General features: G+C 34.4%; 3 protein-coding genes across 5 annotated transcripts; 1 reads left to right on the forward strand and 2 right to left on the reverse strand.

Annotated features, from left to right (window-relative positions):
* Window positions 1-456: 456 nt before the first annotated feature.
* Window positions 457-9,620, forward strand: LOC132617353 (imidazole glycerol phosphate synthase hisHF, chloroplastic). Its single transcript, XM_060332344.1, has 19 exons — window positions 457-760; window positions 1,344-1,426; window positions 1,955-2,049; window positions 2,501-2,604; window positions 3,104-3,273; window positions 3,393-3,507; window positions 3,957-4,012; window positions 4,099-4,137; window positions 4,227-4,325; window positions 5,024-5,086; window positions 5,169-5,231; window positions 5,351-5,433; window positions 5,594-5,702; window positions 5,818-5,871; window positions 6,199-6,286; window positions 6,870-6,907; window positions 7,232-7,337; window positions 8,225-8,391; window positions 9,257-9,620. Exons 1-19 carry the CDS (start codon window positions 589-591, stop codon window positions 9,314-9,316), a joined length of 1,764 nt encoding a protein of 587 aa, XP_060188327.1. The 5' UTR covers window positions 457-588; the 3' UTR covers window positions 9,317-9,620.
* Window positions 9,621-14,718: 5,098 nt separating this feature from the next.
* On the reverse strand, window positions 14,719-21,797 carry LOC132616629 (dihydrolipoyllysine-residue succinyltransferase component of 2-oxoglutarate dehydrogenase complex 2, mitochondrial-like). Of its 2 annotated transcripts, XM_060331177.1 has the most exons (16): window positions 21,632-21,792; window positions 21,442-21,505; window positions 21,085-21,180; window positions 20,507-20,581; window positions 19,544-19,604; window positions 19,435-19,462; window positions 18,154-18,224; window positions 17,116-17,190; window positions 16,955-17,010; window positions 16,814-16,858; window positions 16,428-16,682; window positions 16,228-16,322; window positions 15,758-15,848; window positions 15,566-15,676; window positions 15,198-15,392; window positions 14,719-15,109 (listed from the first exon to the last, which is right to left on the reverse strand). In XM_060331177.1, the coding sequence occupies exons 2-16, from the start codon at window positions 21,490-21,492 to the stop codon at window positions 14,918-14,920; spliced, it is 1,497 nt and encodes a 498-aa protein (XP_060187160.1). In that variant the 5' UTR covers window positions 21,493-21,505; window positions 21,632-21,792; the 3' UTR covers window positions 14,719-14,917. The 2 variants fall into 2 exon arrangements, with proteins under 2 accessions (XP_060187160.1, XP_060187161.1); XM_060331178.1 differs by lacking the exon at window positions 21,085-21,180 and having other exon boundaries at window positions 21,632-21,797.
* A 3,209-nt stretch (window positions 21,798-25,006) lies between these two features.
* LOC132617480 (glycine-rich cell wall structural protein-like) lies at window positions 25,007-26,439 on the reverse strand. 2 transcript variants are annotated; one of them, XM_060332485.1, is made up of 2 exons: window positions 26,223-26,439; window positions 25,007-25,730 (listed from the first exon to the last, which is right to left on the reverse strand). In XM_060332485.1, exons 1-2 carry the CDS (start codon window positions 26,359-26,361, stop codon window positions 25,153-25,155), a joined length of 717 nt encoding a protein of 238 aa, XP_060188468.1. In that variant the 5' UTR covers window positions 26,362-26,439; the 3' UTR covers window positions 25,007-25,152. The 2 variants fall into 2 exon arrangements, with proteins under 2 accessions (XP_060188468.1, XP_060188467.1); XM_060332484.1 differs by having other exon boundaries at window positions 26,220-26,436.
* Window positions 26,440-26,680: the final 241 nt, after the last annotated feature.

Consider the following 26,680-nt stretch of genomic DNA (forward strand, 5'->3'; position numbering starts at 1 on the left):
AAATCCTTAACAAGTTTATGCCGATGGGGGCATACTTTTAATGGGCAAACTTTTATGCCGGATCCGGCATAAACTTATGAAGGAATTATCAAAGTTATACCGGAACCGACATACTTATGCCAAGTCTGTCATAAGGCATAAGTATGCCGGGTCCGGCATAACTTTGCTAATTCCTTCACAAGTGTATGCCGATGGGGGCATAGCGAAATTTAAACTTTGACTTGCGATTTTTTTTTTAAATTTTGACTGTGTGGGGGTTCGAACCTGAAACCCATAGGATTTAGCAAAGGGCAAAATTTAAAGATTTCAAATATGAAGGGCAAAATTTAAAGACCACCCCAAAAGAAGGGCGAATTGCCCGGCGTGTTACCTATCGGCCCAAATCAATAAGTTTTTAAATATGGACTCAAAATCCACTACCAGTTAATGTTAAAGCTGATCCAAAAGGGAAACAGAAAGAACACTAATCTTTAAAATCTACTCTTTCATTTTGTAGTTCAGTCCAATTGCCAAATGTAGCCGTTTCTTCACTATAACATATTATAACATATAATTTACACATGTAAACCAGAAACCAGAGCTTAGAAAATGGAGGCGGCGAGTTTCACTGCTAGTTCACAGTTATTAACAGCTGAATCGACGGCGTCGTTTTCGTCGTATTCCTCATCTTCTCAATCTCTTCGTTTCAAACCTAATGCCAAACCTCTCAATTGCAAATCTTCTAGAAGCTTCTCAGTCCGAGCCTCCACCGATGATTCTGGTCTGTTTCTCAATTTCTCTTCCTCATGTTAACAATTAAATAATTAATACTATGCAAATGCACGTTTATTATATGTAAAATGATGTCTCAATTGTGTGATGGCGGCGTACGTGATTGTAATGCTCGTTGCCATAATCATCTATTATTGACTTGTAAATAATAATGAGTTAATGTTAAAAAACACACCTAAACTATCACTTTTTCCGCGAATTTCATACCTCAACTATCCATTGTTTCATTTACCTACCTAAACTATCACTCCTATATATTAAAACACACCCTACATGATCCTGTTGTCATTGATTTCAAATATTTGGCCAACTCAGCATCGAGGCGTGTTTTAATACGAAGGAACTGATAGTTTAGGTAGGTAAAGGGAACAATGGATGGTTGAGGTATGAAACTCGTGAAAATGAGATAGTTTAGGTGTGTTTTTGACCATTAACTCTTAATAATTCGCAAATCTACGTACACGGTTAATTATGTGTAAGATGATGTCTTAATGTATGATGGCCCTGTAGGAGATTGTAATCCTTGCTGCTATGATTATCTATTGACTGGTAGGATTGCTTTTTGTTTGCAGTGATAACTCTACTTGATTATGGTGCTGGCAATGTACGAAGTCTGAGGAATGCAATTAAACATCTCGGTTTCGACATCAAAGATGTAAGGTCCACCTTTAATTTCCTTTTCTGCTTTTGTGACTTTTACTTCTTTTTAAGTATTTAAATTGAGGTCTATTTGTAGGAAATTTAGAGAAATACTAATCAAAGAAGAATGTATGTATGGCATCAATTGTTTCCATTTGCACATCATTAGCATAGTTCAGTGGTACTCTTATGTTCATACAAATGAAGTTTGCAATCTTATAAAGCAGTGGAACTGGAATTACCGCGGCTTATTGTTTCCTAAAGTCTTGGCTGACAAACAATTGAATGTCCTTTTTAGGAAATTTACCCTTGAAATGTTATTTGCTCTTTGTCATATCAACCTTAAGTGTTTGTCCTTTGAGAATTTGAGGATAAGCATGCCCCTTAATCGCTGATGACGAATCATGAAGTAATTCTTATGTTTATTTTTATTTTGTGGAAAGTTTATTGCAAGCGCAAGCCAAAGCCAAAAGGGAGAAAGTATCCATGCATTTAGAGTTTTGGTTGCTCTCTTTCCGTACTTTATTTTTTCAATGTCTTCCAGGTCCAAACACCAGAGGACATTTTGAAAGCAAAACGGCTCATTTTTCCTGGGGTTGGTGCTTTTGCTCCTGCCATGGATGTGCTAAACAAGAAGGGGTATGATTCTCTCCCACATAATCCATAAGGATGGGCTTCTTTATTTGTTAAGTACTTGTAGTTGTAAATAAACAGGTAAAATACCTATTGATAATTTTACTCGTGTGGGAAGTTCATAACTCAAGCATGGTTCTGGGATAATACAACCTCTTGCTCCATGTCTATGTACAAGATAAGCTGTGTATTTGCTTGAGAGTAATCAACCAGTATTTAGTATTTACTGCAAGACTTCTTCTGCCAGAAGGAACTAAAAAAGGCACAACAAAATATTTGAAAGACCAGTTAAAAATACATTGTACTAATTTATCTTGGTTAAAGCTTTTGCAAAGATTACAACATGTCTATAGAAAGTTCATGTGTCACTATTTTGATTTTCGTGTTTTACTTTCTTGGTCCATTTAAATTAAGTTTTTTTAGCTTCTCTGAAAATTATGGGAAACTTGTTCTGCAGAATGGCTGAAGCACTTTGTACTTACATTGAGCAAGATCGCCCATTCCTAGGCATTTGTCTTGGACTGCAGCTACTTTTTGAGTCAAGTGAAGAAAATGGACCAGGTCACAAACTGACATTTAGTTTATTTATGGCTTTAGACATTTCATATTAATTGAGTTCAAATCGCTTTTATCTGACTGTAAAAATGGTCCTTGTGCAGCAAGACGCTTAACTTGTGGACTATGAGATTATGTCTGCTGCAATAACAAACAGGATCATTTCAGTATTTAAAATGGTTGTATATTTTGGACTATATTATCATGGATGAGGATCCAAGGCTTGCAGTTTCAGCTATAAGAATTTATCTACGAAATGAATTGATTGGGCTGTCCACCTGCTTTACATTTTTACCTTATTGATGTCATACATTGAGTCCTTTGGTTTCACTTTTCCAGTTACAAGTATATTTGGATGTCAATTTCGATTGCATAATCCATCTTTCAAACTCAAGTGATCGTTACTCTCCAACAATATATATTTATTTGTTTGCCGCAATTTCATACATCATTTTAATATATAGCTACTTCATCCGAGAAACTGACTTTCCAACATGTTTATCAGTAAAGGGTCTTGGTTTAATTCCTGGAGTAGTTGGACGATTTGACTCTTCTAAAGGGATCAGAGTACCTCATATTGGCTGGAATGCACTTCAAATAGCAAAAGATACTCAAATTTTGGATGACATTGGAAATTCCCATGTCTATTTCGTACATTCTTATCGGGCAATGCCGGTACTACTTCTCATTGAGTAAATATATATTGATGGTGACTCCATCCTCATTTTTCTCATTTTTTAAGTTTATTTAATAAATTGGCAAACAGCTTGATTCAAACATTTCTCCTGATTTAGTCAGATGATAATAGAGAGTGGATATCATCGACCTGCAAGTATGGTGACAATTTCATAGCATCCATTCAGAGGGGAAATGTCCATGCAGTTCAGTTTCATCCCGAGAAGAGTGGTGGTATGGTGACTTCCTCAATTGTTTTGAAGCATGAAAAGAAAAAGTTAACTATGACAAAACTCTCTTTAACCTTTGTATGTTTGATCAATTAAAATATGTTGGCATGGAAGCGATCATAATGTAAACACTACCAGTCAAACATCATTGGAGAATTTGTTAAGGAGATAGCCAATTTTTTAAATCATTAATAGTTCAAGCCCCTTTTTAACCTTTTGCATGTCGTTCATAGATACTTAAATTTGTTTTTCTCATCTTTGAAGAGCTCAGAGATAACCCTCTTTAATTTTTTATCCTTTATGGTTAAGCACAATATTAAAGTTGTAAATAGAGGGATCACACACACACACACACACATTTATGTATATATCACACACACACACATCCCCTTAAACTGTTTAATTTTTTTCTTATAATTACTTTCTCCTTAAACTGTTGGAATACTTTTACAGATGTTGGCCTTTCTGTATTGAGGAGGTTCTTGAATCCAAAATCTGGGAAAACGCAGGTATTAATGATGCTTATGACTTAATGCTATACTTCTCAAGTTAATTGTTCAAAGCATCTAACACATGAAAACTTCACGCAAGACAGAAGCTAGTCCAAGGGAATGCCTCCAAACTTGCAAAAAGGGTAGGTCACATTCTTCATAGTAGTAACTTGATTCTCATAATTTTGATTTGTTTGTATTGCTGAAGTTAGCAAATTTTGCGATTACTCAGGTTATTGCATGTCTTGATGTGAGGACGAATGATAAAGGTGATCTGGTTGTAACCAAAGGAGACCAATATGATGTTAGAGAGCACACAAAAGAAAATGAGGTAAGGGAGCATTAGTCATTGTTTAACCATCAGCTCCTTCTGAGCTCTGTCAATTCAAATTAATCTTTGAAGCAGTTCAATGCTGTAGTTGATTTGCAAACAGTTGAAAGCGGACACTTTAAATCACAAACACCAGACAAAAATGAGAGCCGACAATTTTTGTTTTTGGAAAAGTAAAAAAAACAACAAAATTTATTTGGAAAAGGAGATCGCCAAGAGATGTAAAAGGGATTAAGGACAATAAAGTTTTGTCATTCTTCTTTTTCTAAAAATAAAGGGATTTTATTCTTCCGCTGTAAAAAGGAAAAAAATTGCTAGTTCTTTATTCTTATTTGTTTGTTTAGAAAATAGACGCTAAAAAGTTGCAAGTTTTGGGCTACCAGACCTGGTGGCATATGTGATAAGAGGTTTCTCTACCTGTAAGATATCTAAATGAAAGAGAAGGTGCAATAGAAAGACAACGAGGAAGTAGCTAGCTGGTTTATGGCCTCTTAAGGTTCTTGGTGTATGTTACTTGATGCACCTAGTTAATACTTTTTGATCAGTAATCTAACTATGTTGTATAGCTGTATTGGAATATTTTGTTTTTTTGACATCTGAAATTTATGGCTCTTATGCTGAAGCCATGTGGATCTTTTACTTGATTCTAATTTTCCAATACTTGCTACTTTATTTGAACATGACTGTTTTTCCTGAAGGTGAGAAACCTTGGCAAGCCAGTGGATCTTGCTGGACAGTATTACAAGGATGGGGCAGATGAGGTTTACCTTAGCATTAGTTATCCATAAATCTATGTTACCATATCCTGATGATAGACTAACTAGTTGTTTTCGGTGGTTTTAGGTTAGCTTTTTAAATATTACTGCTTTCCGAGACTTCCCCTTGGGCGATCTGCCAATGTTGAAGGTCTGTTCTGTACTTTCTTATAGTTTTCTTTAGTTCAATATTCTGAGTAAATTATTTAAAACCGTTCCCGGTCAAGAGGATGGTTGGTGATAATTTGTGCTACTTGATTTGTCATTTAGGTATTGAGGTATGCATCAGAGAATGTTTTTGTGCCATTAACCGTTGGAGGTGGTATTAGAGACTTCAAAGATGGAAATGGCAGGTTTATGTCTACTTGTTATCTTGTTCATACATCACTAATCATTTGCTTTGAATCTTCCATATTGGTTGCCTCAAACTGAGTTGACAAATTGAATAATGTTCATCTGGGAACGTGGATAATTATCAAAGTTCACTAGTTGATATATGGATTTACTTCGCAGATACTACTCTAGTTTGGAAGTTGCTTCAGAATATTTTCGTTCTGGAGCAGACAAAATTTCTATTGGAAGTGATGCCGTTTATGCTGCGGAAGAATACTTAAAATCTGGAGTATGTGATACTCAGCTTATATGAAAATTAATCTGTTTAGTTTTCAAGAAAAAAATACTTCCTTATTTATTGTGACATTAATCTGTTTTTTTCGTTTCGCTTACTGTCTTTGAAGGTGAAAAGTGGAAAGAGCAGTCTAGAGCAGATCTCCCGAGTTTATGGAAATCAGGTAGATTTGAAGTCATGTATAACTTTATGCTATTTTCTTCAGATAGTGATGTCTTTGTCTGCTGGTGCTAGTAATGATAACACATTTTTGTGTCACTATCCTAGGTTGAATAGCTTGGATTCCAACTGCCAAGATTTGACTTTTAATGTGGAAACTACCTTTTTCTTCTCTCGTCAGTCTTCACTGATGAAGAGTGACTTAGACATATTAGTCTATAAGTGCTTTCCTTTGCCTGCTTGCTTTCATGTATAATAGCATACTCATTGTTATTGGATGAGTTGTACCAAAAAATTGTTGAATGTGGTTTGATGTATTGTAATATTGTAGGCAGTAGTTGTAAGCATTGATCCTCGAAGGGTTTATGTGAAGGACCCCAAGGCTGTGGAATTCAGGACTGTGAAAGTGAGAAGCCCAGGTAACTGCATTCAGATATTCTCTTCCAAAGCAATTTAGTAGTTTATCTGCATCCAGTGTTTCCTCGTAGAAAGAGAATCGTTTTGCCCAAGAGCGTCTTTTTTTTTTTTTTTGATGAAGAAGACAACAACAACAACATACCCAGTGTAATCCCACAAGTGGGGTCTGGGAAGAAGAACATCAACTTACAAAACAGGAAACAGGGTGTTGTAATTAGAGATGAACATCAACTTACATGTGCTGCTATATGTTTGAGACTTGCTGTCTAAATGTGGTGTCTATACATTTGAGGTTGTTTTGTGAAGTTCCAGCTATACCTTGTGATGCTCCTTAACCCCCTCCCTCTTTTTCCCTGGGAGGAAAAAAAAAAGGAGAGCAGGTCCGTGGGGTATAGCTTGGCGGTTATATATCCTTAGCATATCAGAAATGCATTCATGCACACCGTCTTATCAGATTTGTGTCAATTTTGGGGAAGTAAAAAGAAAATCTCTTGCTATATGTCATCTCACATTCTCACTCGTCCAAAATAAAACGGGGACAAGAAGGGAATATTAATTTGACTGAAGTGTGTCTACTGGTTGCAGGTCCAAATGGAGAAGAATACGCGTGGTACCAGTGCACGGTGAGCAGTGACTCTTTTCTATTATAAATTACACACCGTTATTTTTGTAATATATTTGGTTTATTCTGAGCCGAGGGTCTATCAGAAATAGCCTCTCTACGTCCAGGGTAGGGGTAAGGTCTGCGTATACTCTACCCTCCCCAGACCCTACTTGTGGGATTTCACTGGGTATATTGTTGTATTTTTGTAGTATCTTTCTCTTATTGGTGTCACATGGAATATCAAAGATTGTTTTTCACTGTTGATAATTTATATATCTTTTGTTTTTCACGGTTGATAATTTATATATCTTCACCTAAGTTCAATTTAATTCTATGTTTCAAGGTGAGTGGTGGGAGAGAAGGTCGCCCTATTGGAGCTTATGAGCTTGCGAAAGCTGTTGAGGAATTGGGAGCTGGGGAGATACTGCTAAACTGCATTGATTGTGATGGTACGTTGTTCATGAACTTCACGTATATTTATCCTATATTTCAGGTTGTGTTAGAATGAGTCTGACAAGGTGGTCAGCGCCATAATTTGGTATTTCTACTGTAACAGTTGCCAAGCAGCAGTAGGATTTACATATCCTTTCTGCTTTTGTTTGCGATATAGTATTCCCAGAACTCACTTTTGTTGTATTAGAAGTTCAAATCTATGAAAAGTTAAAGAACAAAGCTTAATCTTTGGACCCACTTTTGTTACCTTACATTGTATTTAAAATTGGATGGAAGGAGTATTTGCTATATTACGCCTTCCCTTGTCTGTGTACTGATTTTTGTTTTTTCCCTTCAGTGTTTGTGGGGACTATAAGTCCACAATTACTCCATTTGTGCTGTACACTGTTCTCTCTGATAACGAAATCAAGTTAGTTACCAAAAAGAGATGTGCTACTTCTAATAACTTTATAGGAGCAAGGTTAACTATTTTTTTTTAACCCCTCCCCCAAGGAGCTCCCTCCTTTTTGCTCCCTTGGTGACTCGAACCCACAACCTTGGGGTTGGAGGTGGAGGGTGCTTACCATCTGAGCGACCCTCTCTTATCATCTTAGCTATTTCTTTCCTTGATTAACTTACATGGTATGATCCATGGTACTTGTGAATGAAACTATACAAAACTTGCATAGTTGGCCACTCTTGATATGACTTCTTTCTTTGCCTTATTAGGACAGAATTTTCATTCACCCATTAGCTCTACTCCAAAGTTTGCTGTCTTGTGGTTCATTACTTGTTAGGATAATAGACTAGTCATACAACCTGTGGGTGTCTTTTTGCAACAATCCATTTAATGTATTTTGGGACACTGTAATGCCTAATTATTGTTCTTTTGATGTCTTTTCAGGTCAAGGAAAAGGATTTGATACAGACCTAATTAAGTTGATTTCAGATGCTGTAAGCATTCCTGTGATTGCAAGCAGTGGAGCTGGAACTGTTGAACACTTCTCAGAGGTCTTCAGAGAAACAAATGCTTCTGCTGCCCTTGCTGCTGGAATTTTCCACAGGAAGGAGGTGAGTTGGCTATATTAAAAAGATGCCTTCTTCTGTATTGGTGTTAGCTCAAAACGAAGATAAAACGTAGTTAGATGAGAAAAACACGTTAATCTTGGATAATCAATGAAAGGTGGATGTTGATGTCTCTGATAGCATGCACCTTCTATATGCGTTTAATGAGCTGCAAAGCCTTGCCTAAAGGGTTTTTTTCTATCTTCTAAAATGGATCTAAGAGATATCTGCCGCTTGCCAGCTAATTAACGTCACTTGAAAGTGCTTTCTATTTCTTCCAGAAGTGCATATTTAAGTGATATCTATGGCTACTATTTGTTATCTTAAGTATTGAAGAGAAATTTCTTTTAGATTATTAAGGTCCTTCTGCATTGCTCCTTATCAAAAAAATAAAATCTTCTAGATTATAAAGATTGCGTGAAGTTGCATATTTTGCAGTATCTTTTAGTTTCAGCAAAACCTTTTCATTTCCAAACGTAAGATTCTGTATAGTACAAGGGAATGCAATAGGTAGCCTGCACATCCAGAACCCCCCCCCCCCCCCCCCCCCACAAAATTCTCAACACGGTTCTCTACACTTTATCTTATTCAAAAGGCCGAGAAAGGTATCACGGTTCTCTAAGTGGTTAAAAGGAATGAATGTAACGCGAAAATAAATACTAACATGGTCGAACTAGAGTTCTTGGGAGGAAAGTGTTTAAACTAAGTTTTGTATGATAGGTAATGTACATGGATCCTGGAAGAAAGCATTTTTAAGTTTCTTGTTGTAATATACATACATGTTAGGTATTCACCAAAAAAAATAATATGCATACATACATGTATACGGATATCTGACTGACCTAGAGAGTTGTATAATTATTCTCCCCAGGTTCCCATTCAAGCTGTGAAAGGGCACCTGTCAAAGGAAGGTATAGAAGTTAGAATGTAACAGAATTTTTGCGATCGAGCAACTCAATAGGCAGTACTGTCCTCGACCAATCCTCATTAGTTGATGCTACTGAATGTCAGCTTTTTCTTTTTTATCTTGTTGCTACAAGGAGAGCCTCTTCTTTCAGTATCTTGTACTCTTCGAGTTTTGTGCCAATTTTGAGCAGGTTATCATTGTATAATTGTACTATTACATTTTTTGTGTATTTCCATAGGATTGCCCATATCTGATGTCTCTCTGTGGGTGTTAGTCCCGAATATCATCACAGTTGGTTATGACATAAAGGTGCTTAGTTATTCAGAAAGTTTCGATTAGAGCGATGATATACATTTTATTGAGACTCTTTTATGTTGAGCATTTGAGAATGAGTTTATTCCCAAAGAATATTTTGGTTAACATATTTTACTATATATAATAAGGGCCAATGTAATTTTTTTGTAGTCTTTAGTTAGAGTTAGTTAGAGTCCTTGGTTAGGTTACAACTAAGAGTTGTCAATTAAAGGTTGTCTTTTTCCATATTTATCACTATATTTGTCTTTTATTGTTTCATATACTATAGATTGTTTAAAAAAGACGCTTTTAAAACCTTTTTGATAATACAAAACCCCTAGGCTAATTTTTTTAAGTGATGTGACATGTACTAACTTCTTCATATATCTTATTTTTACTCCTACTTTATTTTCTCAAGTGCCACACCTAATTTTGATAAATTTAGAAAATTTTAAACTCCTCTTAAAAGGCTTAAGAAATTGTGAATTCCATGAAGTCAATTAAAAGAAACACGTCACTATGCGTAATTTTTACCTTGATTAAAACATGTACTGCACTCAAAAATCGAAATTTCTCTAATTAACAGCTCTTTAATTGCTCAGTGTGAAACTTTAAAAATTTAACAGATAAAATTGGTCTTCATTTGGATTAAATATTGTTACCTAAAATATTTATTTTTATCTAATCATTTGTTAACAATATTGAAATATGAATCTTTATTGGCATATTATGTTGGTTTGCAGGTTGATTAGCCATATTGTTCATGTTTAACAAAATTAACTTTCTTTTTTGGATATTATTTGGTGTATTATAATATTTTATTTTTTAAATTTGATACACATACTTAGTGATATTTTCTATGCATACGAACAATGTAAGTTGTAGTTTATACTCCATTCATCTAAAAAAATAATGCAAGGTATTCGGTCAGTCAGTTCAATATTTGATATGAATTCATAAATATATTTCTTAATATATATTTACACTTAAAAATTACATAAAAAGAAATTATAATCTGAACTTGATAGAGTAGTTAAAATGTTGAGAACATCTTTGAAAAATATGTAGTTAATGAAATAATTTTTTGGTTTCTTAGGCAGTAGTAATGTCAAACAAATTGTGACAAAAGGGAATATACTTTTTATGTCTTTTATATATCTTTTTTTTGGGTGGGTGAAAAAAATGTTAGGCAGTGTTTGTTAGCATAGGGAAACATGATTAAATGAATCATGAAGCATTGAATCTTCATTTATGTTTAAGAAAATAATTAAAGTATACATTTTATAAAATAATATTCCATTTAAACTAACAAAACGAAAAATGTCATTTTCTCATCACGTAAATTTTTAGAAAGTAACACGAAAGTCTACTTATATTAAGAAAAGTAATTAATTTTCTTCATCTTTTCGATATACTTTGTATAATTTAATTGAAATTGACATCTACAGATATTAGTAAGTATAAAATTTTATTTTTATTTGTTTGAAAGTTATCTTTGATTATAAGTAACCTCATTAAAATCTCAAAAAAGGAATAAATATAGCATAAATAGTTGATGTCTCTAGAACGATACTATTTTTCTTCTTTTTGGAAGAAAACGGTATAGTTCATATTGGATGTTGTTAAAAAATTAAGAGACTTTATGTCATGCAGTTGTTTTCAGGTAAAAAAAAAAAAAAAAGATCTAATGTAAGGACTCAATTTTTAAATATTTTTTTGCAATCTAAATATATGAAAAGTCTTTAATTTTTAAGAGTTTGCAAAAAATATCGACCTAATTTTTCAATAAATTAATATCACAAAAAGCATGGTAATATTATAATCAAAGTAACTATTTTTGAAAAGGAATGCGTCCTTTTGGAAACGTATACTAAATTAAGGCGTTCTCATGTCAAAGACTGATCAAAGAATTGCAATTTAAGTGATGAAAGTCTGAATTTGAATTAAAGTATATCAGGAATTCGAATTTTAGTGCATAGTTAATTGGACATTTCATTGCTAATAACTATTCCTTTTCCCAAGTTTGTTTCTTTATTCCAAAGTTTATTCACTTTTTAGTTTTTGTTCTCGTTGTCTTTAGTTAACAGCTTAGCAACAATTTTAGGAGCACGGAATGGTGAATATGTTTGACAGAATTGGATCAAAATACAATTTGAGAACTTAAATAAAGTAATTTCACAAACAAGATTTAGTGAAAAATGTTGAATGGGATAGCTCAAGATTATGTGGAAAATCTGATTTGAAAAGGGCACTGATATATTCTTTTTTAGTTTGTCTCAAAAACAGTGTTACCTTTCTATAATTATTAAAAATAACTTAACTTTTAAATTCCTCTTTTATTCTTAATGAAATAATTTATAGCCACACAATTTTTTTAACATTGGTTAAAGATCTTAAACTTTGTGTCGGGTCAAATGATGCACATAAATTGAGACGGAAGGGAGTAATGTTCTTGATCATGGTTTATACTCCCTTCGTTTCATACCAAGTGATGTTTTTAGCTTAAGCACTTAAAAAATTGTTCACTCCTAGAAAATTAGGATTGTTTCTACTAACTTAGCCCCAATCAAATTTTACCTCTTTCTTAGAAAAGTTACTTAATGATTCTTGATTATATAAATAAGGGTAATTTTGAAAAAATAAGATCAATTTCTTCTCGAAATCCTAAAAAAACACCACTTATTTTGGAACAAAATGAAAAAGCCCAAAATGGAGGGAGTAATACGTACACATTTAGAAATGGGCGGGCTGTTTATTTCTTTTTAGGAGGATTAGTTTTGAACATATTAGACAGTAGAGTAATACGTAAATTTAGACCCTTGTAAACCCTCTCTTCTTCATCAATTAATTGTAAACCCTGGTCTTCTTCATCAAATCAACATGATATTCAAGCAAATCAGGCAAGTAGGGAAATACTTTTACGATTCAGCCACTCAAGCTATTGCTAGAAAAATCCAAAAGGAAGCAGCAGCTCATACCAAATTCAGATCCACTATCATTTCAACAACAAACAGATGCAACGTGGCCATAAATTGGAGCCTCTAATTTTCACTAATTAAAGTTAAATTAAATATAAAAAAGTAAACACATGTAAAAATACGAGGGTATTCAACACACACGTGCGCGAGCGCGCACACTCTCATACAGGATGTAAAATGCTTCCTATGTACCAAAGGCAACTCTATTCCAAGATGTAATACATGGACACCAACAAGTTATGGAACCTGCAAAAAAACCTTAAAAATTCAGAAACTAAAGACAAGAATTTCAATAGTAAAATTATAAAATATCATGCAAAAGGGCAAAAAAGTTATTTCCCTCGATTTCTATTGTATAGTTTGATTGGGAATTAAATTTAAGAAATAAAAATAGCTATTAAAATTTGTGATTTAAAATATGTCATAATATTTGTGTGCACGATTAAAGAAAACTTCTCATTAAGAGTAAGATGTGAAATTTATAGTTATTCAGTAGTGAAACTAGGACTTTCATTGAGAATGTTCATGATTTAAAATATTGACCTTTCCTTCTAAAACAAAATAATAAGTAAATAGTGTTACACGTAGTATAATCCGACAAAGGGTGTTGAACTGACCGCTTTTCCATCCTTTATATGGCTCTGCCACTGATAATTAATTGTTTGCAAAATATAGAAAGATATATAGTATTGTACAAAATTAAAACAAAGGGACTGAAAAAAGAACAACGTACAATTTGTGACATCAGAGCAACAGTCACAAAGTAGAAGTATTCTAGGTCGTGGCCCATCTAAGCAGTTTCCCCGCAGCTGTGACATGCACAAGTGTTCTCGGTGGTGGTCCTATCTAAGCGGTTTCCCCCGCAGCTGTGACATGCTTGCTGTTTTGGCAAATTCAGAATACACGCTATGCAATTCCTACAAGTTAAAATGTTTTTCACTTTTTCTATTCACTGCATTAAAAAAATCAACGTTTTTCTCCTCGAAGGGCCACATCACATTTATTAGAGATTTCAAAATAGGAAATAATTTCAAATTCACGTGAGATCTGAGAAAAGAAAAAAATATCAAGTTAGAATCTGCTTGGATCAATCATATCAAAATATAATCTCATGCAATTTTAGTGTTGTGTTCTTTCATATATAATTTTCTTGTTTTTTTTTTTTTAATTTCTTTTTACTGCTATGGATACGTACATTCCAAATCTAAAAAGGCAAACTTATTTGGATAGTAACTTTAAATTCTCAGAAAAAAAGTTGCAGCCAGCGGGTTCGAACCTAAGCGCAAGGGCAAAACACATGCCTAATAACCACTCCACCTACGTCCCCTTTTGTATTTAGTAGCTATGAAATGTAATAGAAAATGCAACATCTAGCTACAAAATTTAATTAAAATACAACTTCAAGCTACGAAATTTAATTAAAAAAAAGTAATTATATATAAATAGCTCTTATACATAGCTATGGCATGTAAAAATTTCATTTAAAAATATAAGATGTTGGACCCGTGCGCAGCACGGGCATGCCCATCTAGTACTCTATATAAGTAGATATATTTCCGTTGGAATGAAACTAGAGAATGCTCAGTTTATGTGGTGACATACTACAAATTAAACTTTATACTGTACCTTTAATGAGAAGCTTATGTAAACACAAATGATACGTAAAGTTTGAGGCCATAAGTTTTAAAAATCGTATTACCACACAAATGTTATTGGCATATCGATATCAAAAGTTTCAAAAATCTTCTTTTCCTGTTTTAAAATTTTGTGCCTATTCAAACTTTGACAAAAACTGAAAAGCTCTGGGTAAGTCCGATTACACTCTCAATCAACTTTGGTGCTTGTAAGTTGCTAGAGCATAGAAGAGAGAGCTTCGAGCACTTTTGCCATTTATCTATATGGAACTGCAATTAATGATCCCCCTTTAAAAATTGAAAGGCCAAAATGATTGTCCATAGTCATTTTTTGAGTGGCCAAAGGCCATTGGCATGACCCCAAAAGCGATGATTGCAGTTTAATCAGTCTTAAAATAGTGGGAGCAACAACGAATGACTTTTCAAACGTTACCAATTCGAAGACGGTTCAAGTTACTATAAATATATCCAAATGAGAAATAAGCATCCTGCAAAGTATATATGGTTCTGTAGAAGGGTGAAACGGAAGGAACTCAAAATCTTTATGGCTCTTTGCAAATGTCAAGTATATCTGGCTGCAACTGAGTAAATAATCATGACCAAAGCAACATCAGGCCAACAAAACTTTGATATCGCCATTTATTCTGGTTCTAAGTTTGAATGTGCACTCAAGTATACACTGACGTATCAAATCAAAAGCCAGATGATGTTGCTCATCTTCAAACATCAAGGAGCAAGCGACGGGGATCTTCCACCACGTCCTTAATTCTTCTCAAGAAGTACACCGCTTCTCTTCCATCGATCAGCCTATGATCGTATGTCAGCGCAATGTACATCATCGGTCTTGGGACAATGTTTCCTCCAACAACCATTGGGCGACTGACTATTGAATGCATTCCCAAGATAGCAGACTACAAAATCAATCAGCAAATTCTCAATGGTTAGATAGCTCTACAGGGTAAATGCAACCACTTCCTATGTCACCTCAAAGATAGATACCTGGGGAGGATTTATGATAGGGGTACTGAGAAGACTTCCATACACACCACCATTTGATATGGTGAATGATCCTCCAGCCATTTCATCAATAGAAATACTTCCATCACTTGCCTTCTTAGCAAGTGTGTTAATTGTCTTTTCTATCTCAGCAAAATTCATCTGCTCAGCATTGCGTATAACTGGAACAACAAGACCCTGAGAGCAAGGAGAAAAGAAGATATGAACCTTCCAACATTTATGAAAACACTGCCAAAAACTAAAGAAGCAGAGTCCATAGAAAAAAGAGTTTGACGGACAAATTGAGACTGATTATGCAAGAAGTATCCATGTAAAATCTGAAACTTTTGAGTCAGAGAGAGCAAGCTTGCCTTTGGGGTACCAACAGCGATACTGATGTCTATATAATCCCTATATATGATGTCATCGCCATCGATAACTGCATTAACTATAGGCTGATTCTGGAGGGCGCTAACTGCTGCCTGAAATTTATATAACGATTTTAGGCCAGAGTTTGAGAATGAATATGGAAAACAAACAGAAACTAGTCTTCCTATTCATACTTTCACAAATCCAGACATGAATCCTAACTTCACTCCATGCTTTTCAACGAAGGCATCTTTGTAATCAGAGCGGAGCTTCATCAAATTTGTCCTGAAAAGAGCAACAATGAAGAAAGAAATACAACATAAGGTCAACATAGATGCAAAACAAACATCATATATGATAAATGCCCACTACACCTCTCCTTTAGGTCAGATCAGAGACCAATCTGCTTCCAGGAAAATAAATTGGAAAGAGTAACCGAAGTTATAACCTTAAATTCCAGTTTCTGTTTAAAAACTTACTTGTTCATTTGTGTGAGTGCTGTATATGATATTCAATAAGATAAAACCTAACATCAAGATTCAGATCTTCCAAATCAAACTAGATCAATTTTCTGTTTCGTGTTTAATTAAACGTGTGATAAAGATGCAGAAATATTAGCAAAAAAAGATAATAAGTACGATACAAAATCAAAGTCCAAACTTACATATCAACTTCATTGAATGTCGTCAGCAAAGCAAATGTGTTCTGAGAATCTTTCAAACGTGTGGCAACTCTTTTTCTGAGCCTGGTCATGGGAACCTGTCATTAAAACATACTGTAAAAGTTAACACGTAGTAATTGCCAAGATACATAAATGAGTATTGCCATGAAAATGAGATTAGACAGCATCAATTGTTGACTCACTCGTCTTTCCCGGTCTTTGGGAGGAAGTTGGAGCTCTGTAGGAGAGCGTTTAGGGGGTGGAGGTGAACTTTCCTTAGGCTTCTCCTTAACAGGAGTTGTCTCAACTTGAGGTTTTGCCTTTTCCTCTTTCTTATCTTCAGCTGGAGTAGCTGCTTTTTCAGAGGGCTTCTCGGATGGAGCAACACCCTCACCAGATTTTGAAATGATAGCAACTTTATTGCCTGGTTCTACAGTGTCCCCTTCCTTGGCTACAAACTACAGGTGTTCAAAACCGGATTCAGAAGCTGTTGAGTACCAAACAAAAATGTAACATACTAGGTGGTGGCGGTTGGGGTTTGGCAAAGTTGGGCGAAGCAGAGTTTCAGTGCCAGCCAAATATGTTCTACCTTTTGGATTACACCAGCTTCAGGACTGGTAACATCAATTGTCACCTGTCAAAGTAAAGACCATCCAAATATAAGCCATTAATCTCCACAGAGACCTAAGAGAAAGGTGACCGAAATCAACTAATATTAGAAGTTATGTACCTTATCTGTTTCAATCTGAGCAATTGGTTCATCAACTTCTACTCTGTCACCAACATCTGCTCACATAAGGAAAGAGGAAAGAGGAAAGAAAGTAAGTACATAGACTCAATGAATACTACTAAGACAGAAGATAGTTGAAGGACTAATCAATAAAGACATACTCTTCAGGAACTTGGCCAGTGTCCCATCACTTATAGATTCGCCCATATATGGAACAATAGCGTCAACCGAATCACCTTCATTACAAACATTGAGGGACAAATAAAAGCGAAAAAAAAGTGAGTAATTGTAACAATACAGAATAAGGGAAAAGGTTGGCAGAGAAAAGGAGAAAGCAAATGTCAAAGAAAAACAATTCAAAATAACTGGAAGCAATCCATAAGTTATTCACTTTATAAATTCCCCCATTGTTTAAACTGTAAACAAAGTGCCAATTTCCTACTAATTCTTAATTTCTACTCCACCAGATTCTAAAAGCTATAACAAAGGGTATATTAAACTTATTGAGTGAGCACCTTATCATATATACCTTTAACAATAATTATTTCCACTAATTGAATAAAGATATAGGTCCTTCTTGATGGCATCGATGTTGATGATAATGACAGTCTTGATGCTAGAGATGATATAGAACTTTATACCGCATTGGAACTGCTAGCTAGCTATATCCTATGGGTAGAAATGCAAATAATTCTTCCACTTCCAAAGAGATATATGCAAATGATCACAACTAACACCACCCAATAATTTGGCACAATAATAGGAATCAGAAGACACCTGTAATGCTTTTTAGTATCTATATGACCACAAAAACAACATACCCAGTGAAATCCCACAATGTGGGGTCTGAGGAGGGTAAAGTGTATGCAGACCTTACCCTTACCTTTGAAGGTAGGGAGGCTGTTAGTATCTATATGAGCACAATCAAATAGAAAAGAAATGGAAAGGGTAACTTCACTAAACGATGTGAAGATAATAATTTAAAAGGGAAGGTACAACTGACTTAGGAATATCCAATTGATAATTAATATGTTCAAAAGCGCTAAAGAATAAGGCGATGGGACCATGATCAATTGCAGGAACAATACCAAGAGACCAAATAACGTTTTTGAACAATATCATATTCACTGTAATCATGTCCATGACTAATTTCATTTGTATCGACATTCCAATTAAGCTTAATTGCTATAAAAATATACCACTATTTGCACAGTAATGCCTGCTCCAATTTGGTAGTATTGGACTTGAGCAAAGATTGGTCACAGCTCCCCTGCAAGCAATGCAGTAATTCATATAAACAACTGGTGTGCGTAGAGAAAATTAACACATCACCAAGTCCCATAATTTTTCTAATTAACACGCAACAACAAATATGCCTCAATCCCAAACATGTTAGGATCAGCTAATGAATCCTCACGGACCACAAATGAAGGAAAGTTCAAGCATCACAACAAGGTACCCTTATGAAAAATTGCTGTATCCGAACATTCCCGACGCCTATGCACTTCGAATTGGGTAAATGCATATTATAAATTAGGACTAATATATGGATTTTGGTTGGACTAAAAATGAAGTATGTAGGCTTGATTAGTAAAACACAGCTAAAATTGATGACATACTTAACGATCTTTAATTGCTAAAAGAGATTTCGATATAATTTGCTTCATGTCAAGACTTCTTCATGTGTTTATAAGTTAGCCAATCAGATTGCATTAGCCGATTGTTTGCTAGGAGTCTCTTTAATTGGTTATAGGGAAACATACAACATTCAGAGAACCTCTAATTTATCATAAAAGACAAACTACTGAGTAATGAAATGAAGTGAACAAAGAGGAATGGAAATAGAAAATTCGTATAGCCAACTCCAACGTGTTTGGGATTGAGGCGTAGTCGTTGTCATTATAAAATTCACAAAAGTAAAAGAAAGGAAGATACAAGCAGGTAAATATCAATCCCAATATATGTGAGTATTGATTATATTACTTTAGGACATTACAAATGATTGAAGACAATTTCATAATAATGATGTTAAATCTCTGAAGTTGTGCACAACAAACCAACTAATCAAACTCCACCAACTACCCTAATAGTGTAAGTCCTTTAAATTTTTTTCTTTTTTGAAAATCAAGGTATGTGATATGCACACACTGTCATTATAACACAGGTACATTCACTAACAGAGGTCCACCATCTCCATCTCCTCTGTGGACATGCACACACTGGCACTCTTAACACAGAGTAAATTAATTGGAGTGTGTCGGCTTTTAGTTACTCATTCAACCAAATGAAAATACAAAGCAGATCCAACAACACCGAGCTAGGTCCCTAAGAAATGCATACAAGAAAACTATATGAATTCAACCGAGTTTGTCCTAGGAGAAAATAGAATGGCTAATTCGAGAAAGTACACTGTGTACTTACTCATGCTCTACGCCTTCAAATAATATATGAAAGGTGTTTTAGCAATATTAGGTACTAACCTTTCTGGCCGCAAATTTGATGAGCACCCTGTATTAAGAAGTAGGAGTTCATTATAACAGCTGACACCAGTATAAATGTAATGAATCGTCATAGCTTAATTACACTTACCAGGTAACACAAGCTGACTGAAATTTCGCACATGACCACATTGTCTAGTAAGAACTGATATCTGTTCTCACACTCAAAATATGTCACAACAACATTTTAAATGAGATTAAAAATAAAAACAGTAGCAAGACAAATAACATGAAGCCTCGTGTTCAATATAATGAGGCGGAGGAGAAAAACATGAGTCTGAATCGTTAAGTATCAGAAGAGTTTCCATAGACAGTATGTTGTGGAATTTGAATAGCTTACTAAGTCAGAGCATAATATTGTAGGAGCGATCACAGCCAAAAGGCTAGCACCGATACATTGCATAAGGAGAATTTAAGGATAAACCAAAAGCAACGTTAACAATAGTTATCACAAGAGTACTGAACTGCAAATTTTGAAACTGATGTATCAAAAATCCAAAACAAATTCACAATTTACGACACTAGAGTCTAGACAAAACAATGTGAAACAATGTTCCTTCTCCAGATAAACTGTACCAATATCAAAAGGACTCTGTCAATTCATTTATCAATAGTATTAACTACCAATCAATGCAGATCAAGTATTTAAATTGTGGCTAAATATATACTGCCTCTGTTTCAATTTGTTTGTCTTACTTTCCTTTTTAGTCCATTTCAAGAAGAATGCCTCATTCCTTTTCTGGCAAATCTTTAATTCCAACTTTCCACATGGTGTGTTTAAGACCACAAAATTAAAGGACAATTTAGTACATTCTACATATCTTTAGTTTAAGACCATTTGCTTTCTTAAACTCCGTGCCAAATCAAAACCAGACAAACAAATTGAAACGGAGTATCTAAATCAATTTAACAAAAATTTCACCTCCATGAAATTGCAATAGCTTTGTATTCTAAATAATAACTCAAAACACTTCATTACTAGAAAAAAAAAAATCTCCGAAAAGATACAGAACCCAAAAAAAAAAAAAAGGATAAACCTAAAATCAGGCATTACCTCTTCTACTGCAGCAGAAGGATTTCTTGATTTAGATGCTGCAGGTCTAACCGTGTGCAGAGATTTCCTTAAACACTGTCCCAAAAAAAAGCAAAATTGTTGTCATATCAAATAATTTCAGTAACTCATTTTACAAAATGCACAAATATATCAAAACAAAAGCCACTCCCTTTGTCCCAATTTATGTAATACTTTTTGCTTTTCGAGAGTCAATTTGATTAAACTTTGAAGCTAAATTGGATTATATTAACTCAATATTTTAAGATTAGAAATTTATGTATTTGAAAACTACATGAAAAGAACTATAAGTTTCAACTTTTCTCATATCAATTTGGTCATCTTAAAATATTGGTTAAAGTTCACACAGTTTGAATCTTGAGAAGCAAAAAAAGTATTTACATAAATTGAGACGGAGAGAGTATTGAAGCTAAATTGGATTAGATTAACTCAATATTCTAACCCTCAGGGGTTGGCCTGGTGGCAATTGACTTGAGCCTTGGGGTGCTCCCTTTCAAGGTCTCAAGTTCGAAACCCACTGGGTGCAAACAATTTCTGAGGGCCATCGGACTGGGTAAAACCTGAATTAACCGTGGTGCACTGGCGGGAAACTCCTTGCCGAGGGCCTGTGCACCCCCGGGATTAGTCGGGGCTCTAAGAGACCCGGACACCCGGTGCTTAATCAAAAAAAAAAAAAAAACTCAATATTCTAAGATTAAAAATTTATAAATTCACTAAGTACGTTGTTGTTGTAAATTCAAAATCTGCATGAAAAGGCAACTTTTATCATATCAATTTGGTGGAAACATACATCTATATATTTGGTCAAAGTTCATGCAGTTTGAATCTCAGTGTCAAATAAATTGGGACAGAGCGAGTAATTCATTGTACAGAATACATAAACATATCAAATTAAAAGCTAAATCAGGGATTGGTACCGAAGTAGAAGAGGCGCTAGAAATGACTTTGCGCCTTAAAACGCCTAACATCGCTGATTTCGATCTGTTAAATAAATCAATACAACAAAATCACAAAAACGTTGAGAAACAAAATAAACCGTTTATAAATGACTATATATATGTGTGAACAGATCTTGTGTAATATGAATACGAGAAACAAAGATTTGACCTGATGTGAATGAGAGAAAATTGAAGATTGAATAAATGGTAGGGTTCGAGAAGAAGGCGCTGATTGAAAATTCGCACACGATGAAATTGTACTATACCTCTGCTTAGCTTTCTTTATTCGGGCTTTTTCCCTTTTTACTACGTAGCGAAACAGTGAAAAGAATCTAATTGTTTAATTAACTCGTCCTTTATTTTATTTTTTGATGATTCATCTTGGTATGGTGCCGACTACCGTATATACGAATCATCATATCCAAATGAATTTTTCATACCACTGTTTTGATATTATGATATTTGGTAAAATAAAATCGATATTTGGTACGGTATTTGTATCGAAGTGTAAAAATTACATATACATATTGGTATTTAATTACTAACAAATAGTATATAAATTAGTATTAATATAAACTAATTGTTTAGACGTTGAAATTTGACGAATCTATTTTGATTGAAATGTCCTTTTTATGTAATTGATTTACGAAGGGGTGCTTATACTTTCTTTTACATGTATAAGGTGTTAGCTTTTCTTTAATAGTTGAAGACATTATTATTCTCTATTATATGAGTATATGTAAGTTAAATCAATGAAGTGAATTTTTCAAAAACATGCTTAGTGAATCCCCACTCAAATATCGTATGTAATGTAAGGAAATCCTCTATGTTAAAAGCGGATCTTTCTAAATGACTTTCTGAAGCAAAGACTAGAAACCGAAAGAGAGAGAAGACAGTCAGTCCAGCTAGCAACTGAATTTCATGCTTACAAACTGTGGTTACTGATTTACCGTACCTCAAAATATCAAATCATACCGAATTAATTTAGTAAAGTAATGATATAATATTTTAAAAAATTAAAAATAGAAGTTTCAAATACCGTACCATCCCGCTACTATACACTTTGGGTTAGACTAACGAGAAATTTCACATTCTCTTACCAAATGCGATTATATAGTGTCGGGACTCAAATATCAAACTTTTAATCCTTTGATGGTAACTGACTCAGCCTTCCATAAAAGTCATGTCTATGACTTTCGAAATACCAATTACTAGCTTCGTTTTATTTATGTGGTACGTAATATTTCTTAGAAAATAATTGGCACCTTTTTTATTATAAAATTATAATTTTAAACTTTGACATGTTTTACGGTTGTTATTGAGATCTCCGGTCATATTTAAGATTTTTAATCTTAATTTTTTAAATTATGTATCAGTCAGAGATTGTCACATAAATTGAATAAAAAAATATCTAAAAGAGAAAATACATCATTTGATCCCTGAACTTGGCACGAAAACTTCGTTTAGCAACTAAACTTAAGTTGTATTTATTTACCCCCTTAACAACTTTTAAGTTAATTAAATACCCCTTAACGGGTGACAAGGCAAGAAAGTGTGATGACTTTCTCAAAAGCGCGTGAAAGGAGAAAAAAATACCAAAAATGATTCCAGCTGTACACATGTCCTCTTTTAATTGGATGACAATTTATTATACTTAATTATACTTTTTTAATATATTTTTTTTTTTACTTTTCTCTTTCTTCTTCTAACTCCACCCCCCCCTCCCTCTCCTTCTTCTCCATCCCCCAAATGTTGCTGCTATCTTCCTTTAAAAAAAAAAAAAAAAAAAAAATTCTCCTTTCTTTGTCTGGGTGGGCAGTTCGTGTAATTTCTGCCCACCAACCCCGCCGCCAACCTTCCCCACCGCCAACCTTCCCCGCCACCAAAGCAATGAAGTTGCACAAACTGCCCTTTCTTATTCAATCAAAGTGTTCCTGTGATGATAGCTTTATAAAAGTTGCACGGTTTAGTTGATTAATTGATGGGTGGGTATGTAAATGTTGAATCTTGAAAAGTACCCAGAAACTAAAGTTCACACTTTTCTTGTTACTGAGATGAGAAATTGAATAAATTGCAATGAAGAAATTGCTGGCGGCTATGGACCCTTTTGAAGAGGTTTTCTGTGCAATGGAAATTGTTCCAGTTAATTGGTGGCTAAATCATGTGTCTACTTAAGATTGGTGGGCCAACCCTAAGAACAAGTGTGAATATTGTGTTTTGGTTCATCATGTTCTAGAAACAATTAGAACTGTTGCATATTTGAAACGTTTGTGATGTTACATTGTTTCATTGCCCTTTTTCATATGTTTAACGGTATTTTAGGCCCTTTTCAGTTTAAAAAATTAAAAATAAAAGTTTTAAATACCGTATCATGTCCGCTTCTATCCACTTTGGGTTAGACTAACGAGAAATTTCACTTTCTCTTACCAAATGCGATTATATAGTGTCGGTAACTAACTCAGCCTTCCATAAAAGTCATTCTCTTACCAAATGAAATTTCACATTCTCTTACCTTTGATGGTAACTGACTCAGCCTTCCATAAAAGTCGTGTCTCTGACTTTCGAAATACCAATTACTAGCTTCGTTTTATTTATGTGGTACGTAATATTTCTTAAAAAATAATTGGCACCTTTTTAATTAGAAAATTATAATTTTAAACTTTTCATGTCATTAATAATGACATGTTTTACGGTTGTTATTGAGATCTCCTGTCATATCTAAGATTTTTAATCTTTATTATTGAGATCTCCTGTCATATCTAAGATTTTTAATCTTTAATTTTTAAATTATGTGTCAGTCAGAGATTATCACATAAATTGAACAAAAAAATATCTAAAACAATAATTGCGGCCTCAATTCTACGAAGTTAAGTCCATAATATAAATTCTTAATGACCATATTATCTAAAATCATTTCATCTTAAACCAGTATTATACAATTACATAATAATAATAACTTTCTCGTCTAGAATAATTAGAATACAACAATAACAATGTCACAATTTTTTTTTTGTTGGAATCTCTAAAATGATTCTTTAATCACGATTTAGGGAGATTAGATCTTTCCTTTTAATTGTTAGCTGACCACCATATGATTGGTCCTTCTAATTATTGTTCAATCACATGATACATTAATGATGTATGTGCAAAGAGATCCTTCACAAATTAAAATAGAAACAAACAATTTCCACTATATTTTAAGCTTATATATTTTTGGTATAACTATTTTTTTTTTTCGAAATTTACGTATTTGATTACTTTAGATAAAATTCATAAAGTGGAACATTTTCTACCAAAAAAATTCAATTCTCAAAGTTTAAATCGAGACGTGTAACTTAAATTAAAAACACACCGATCCTAGAGGTAGAGGCCTAGATTTAATTGATCAAAATGATCATTAGTGATGATTGTCATTAAACTTATAATTTGGTAGAAATATAATAGGCATGAGTTCAATTATTTTTTTACTTATTGTTTCTTCCTTGGCCATTTAATATACAGTAAAATTTAAGAAAAAATGGTGATTGCTTAGGTTAGAATGACATCACACACGAATTTGTTCTCTCAATTTATTAACCAAAACATTACATTACATCCTACTCACACATCTCATAAAACATAACATGAAATTAACATGCAAGTGGTAATATTTGTACAATAGCTTCAACTCCACTGCTATCTACGTTGGTTTCATGGCCATCCACCGCCATATCCTCCACCAAGCCCGTCACTGCCACCTACTCCACCGCCAACATTACCGCCTACCCCACCACCAACGCTGCCGCTACCACCTACTCCTCCTCCAAGCCCTCCAGTGCCACCCGGGTTGCCACCTACTCCACCGCCAGGGATGCCACCTGCTCCACCTCCAACGCTGCCGCTGGCGCCTGCTCCACCACCAATGCTGCCGCTGGCGCCTGCTCCACCACCAACGCTGCCGCTACCACCTACTTCTCCTCCAAGCCCTCCAGTGCCACCAGGGCTGCCACCTACTCCACCGCCAGGGATGCCACCTGCTCCACCTCCAACGCTGCCGCTACCGCCTGCTCCTCCGCCAATGCTGCTGCTGCCGCCTGATCCACCGCCAAGGCTTCCGCCACCAGTGTCACCACCCATGCCGCCAGCACCGACACCTGCACCAACTCCAGCACCAATCCCAACCCTACCTTCAGCTCCTCCACTAATGGGCCCAGCACCCATACCCAACCTTCCTCCTATTCCAGCGCTAACACCCCCACGAATGGATCCTCCTATTCCAACCCCATTGCCTGTTAGATAAACAAAATGAAAATAAGTTAGAAGAAACTTAATTAAAGGCAAACTGTATACATACTGTATATTAGCTTAGTGGACTTTTAAATAATAAATTTATATAGTTAAGAGAAGATTATTTTAAAGATCTAGTTTAAGATATATATACCATTTGTATAAAAATATTTACATTATCATGTCATTCAAAGAATATTTATAGGTAAGTTTATTTAAAATATGAAATTTGTAATCTTGAAATAAGACAATTTACTAGCTATAATGCGTAAAATTGGCTTGATGGCGTAAGAAAATAAAAATATTAAATACTTTACTTTATGTATTCTAATTTATGTGATATAGTATGGATAAATTCTCATTAAGGTAAATGATAGTCGTAAGTTTAAAGTTAATTATTTTCAATAACAAATATATCATTTATTTTTTAACTGACTAATAAAAAAATAATATCAAACGAAATGGAAGTGAAGAAGTTTCTAGTAAACTACCACCAATATTGTCTCCGCCTTGGTTATCAGTAGTCACATAGTTTGCCGCAACAAGAGAATCATTTTCAGTTGGTAAATTTCTAGCACCAACAAAAGCTCCAAGTGAAAGCACAAAAAAAAGTGAGAGAATTTTGGCAAGCATTTTGGCTAGCGCAGTTAGAACTTTAATAGGCAAAAGAGATATAATAAAAAGTTTTGTGAGAATTTAGAGGGATTATAGGAGGGATTTTATAGGGAGTTTGTGCCTGGAAAATACAAAAACCCAACGGTTTACTGTATTTTCATTCATTGTACGTAAATGAGTGCATGAATTTTGTTGACATTTGTAAACCATGCACGTCGGAATTCAGTGTTATCATTACAAACTTGAAGAACCCTGCAACTGTATTTGCATATGAAAGAGAGAATAACTGATCCTCAGAATATTAATGCACATTTAATTCTCAAAAAATTGATGAACA

The sequence above is a fragment of the Lycium barbarum genome, chromosome 11, assembly GCF_019175385.1.
Source record: "Lycium barbarum isolate Lr01 chromosome 11, ASM1917538v2, whole genome shotgun sequence".
Taxonomy (NCBI): domain Eukaryota; kingdom Viridiplantae; phylum Streptophyta; class Magnoliopsida; order Solanales; family Solanaceae; genus Lycium; species Lycium barbarum.

Excerpts from the sequence above, each read along its gene's own strand:
- LOC132617353 (XM_060332344.1), top strand. The coding sequence starts at position 589 with ATGGAGGCGGCGAGTTTCACTGCTAGTTCACAGTTATTAACAGCTGAA. Across the intron at positions 2,605-3,103 it reads AAGTGAAGAAAATGGACCAG|TAAAGGGTCTTGGTTTAATT; the intron begins GTCACAAACTGA and ends CATGTTTATCAG. Across the intron at positions 4,326-5,023 it reads AGCACACAAAAGAAAATGAG|GTGAGAAACCTTGGCAAGCC; the intron begins GTAAGGGAGCAT and ends TTTTTCCTGAAG.
- LOC132616629 (XM_060331177.1), bottom strand. The coding sequence starts at position 21,492 with ATGTTAGGCGTTTTAAGGCGCAAAGTCATTTCTAGCGCCTCTTCTACT. Across the intron at positions 17,011-17,115 it reads ACTGGCCAAGTTCCTGAAGA|ATGTTGGTGACAGAGTAGAA; the intron begins GTATGTCTTTAT and ends TTATGTGAGCAG. Across the intron at positions 15,849-16,227 it reads ACATTCAATGAAGTTGATAT|GACAAATTTGATGAAGCTCC; the intron begins GTAAGTTTGGAC and ends TGCTCTTTTCAG.
- LOC132617480 (XM_060332484.1), bottom strand. The coding sequence starts at position 26,361 with ATGCTTGCCAAAATTCTCTCACTTTTTTTTGTGCTTTCACTTGGAGCT. Across the intron at positions 25,731-26,219 it reads AGGCGGAGACAATATTGGTG|GCAATGGGGTTGGAATAGGA; the intron begins GTAGTTTACTAG and ends TTTATCTAACAG.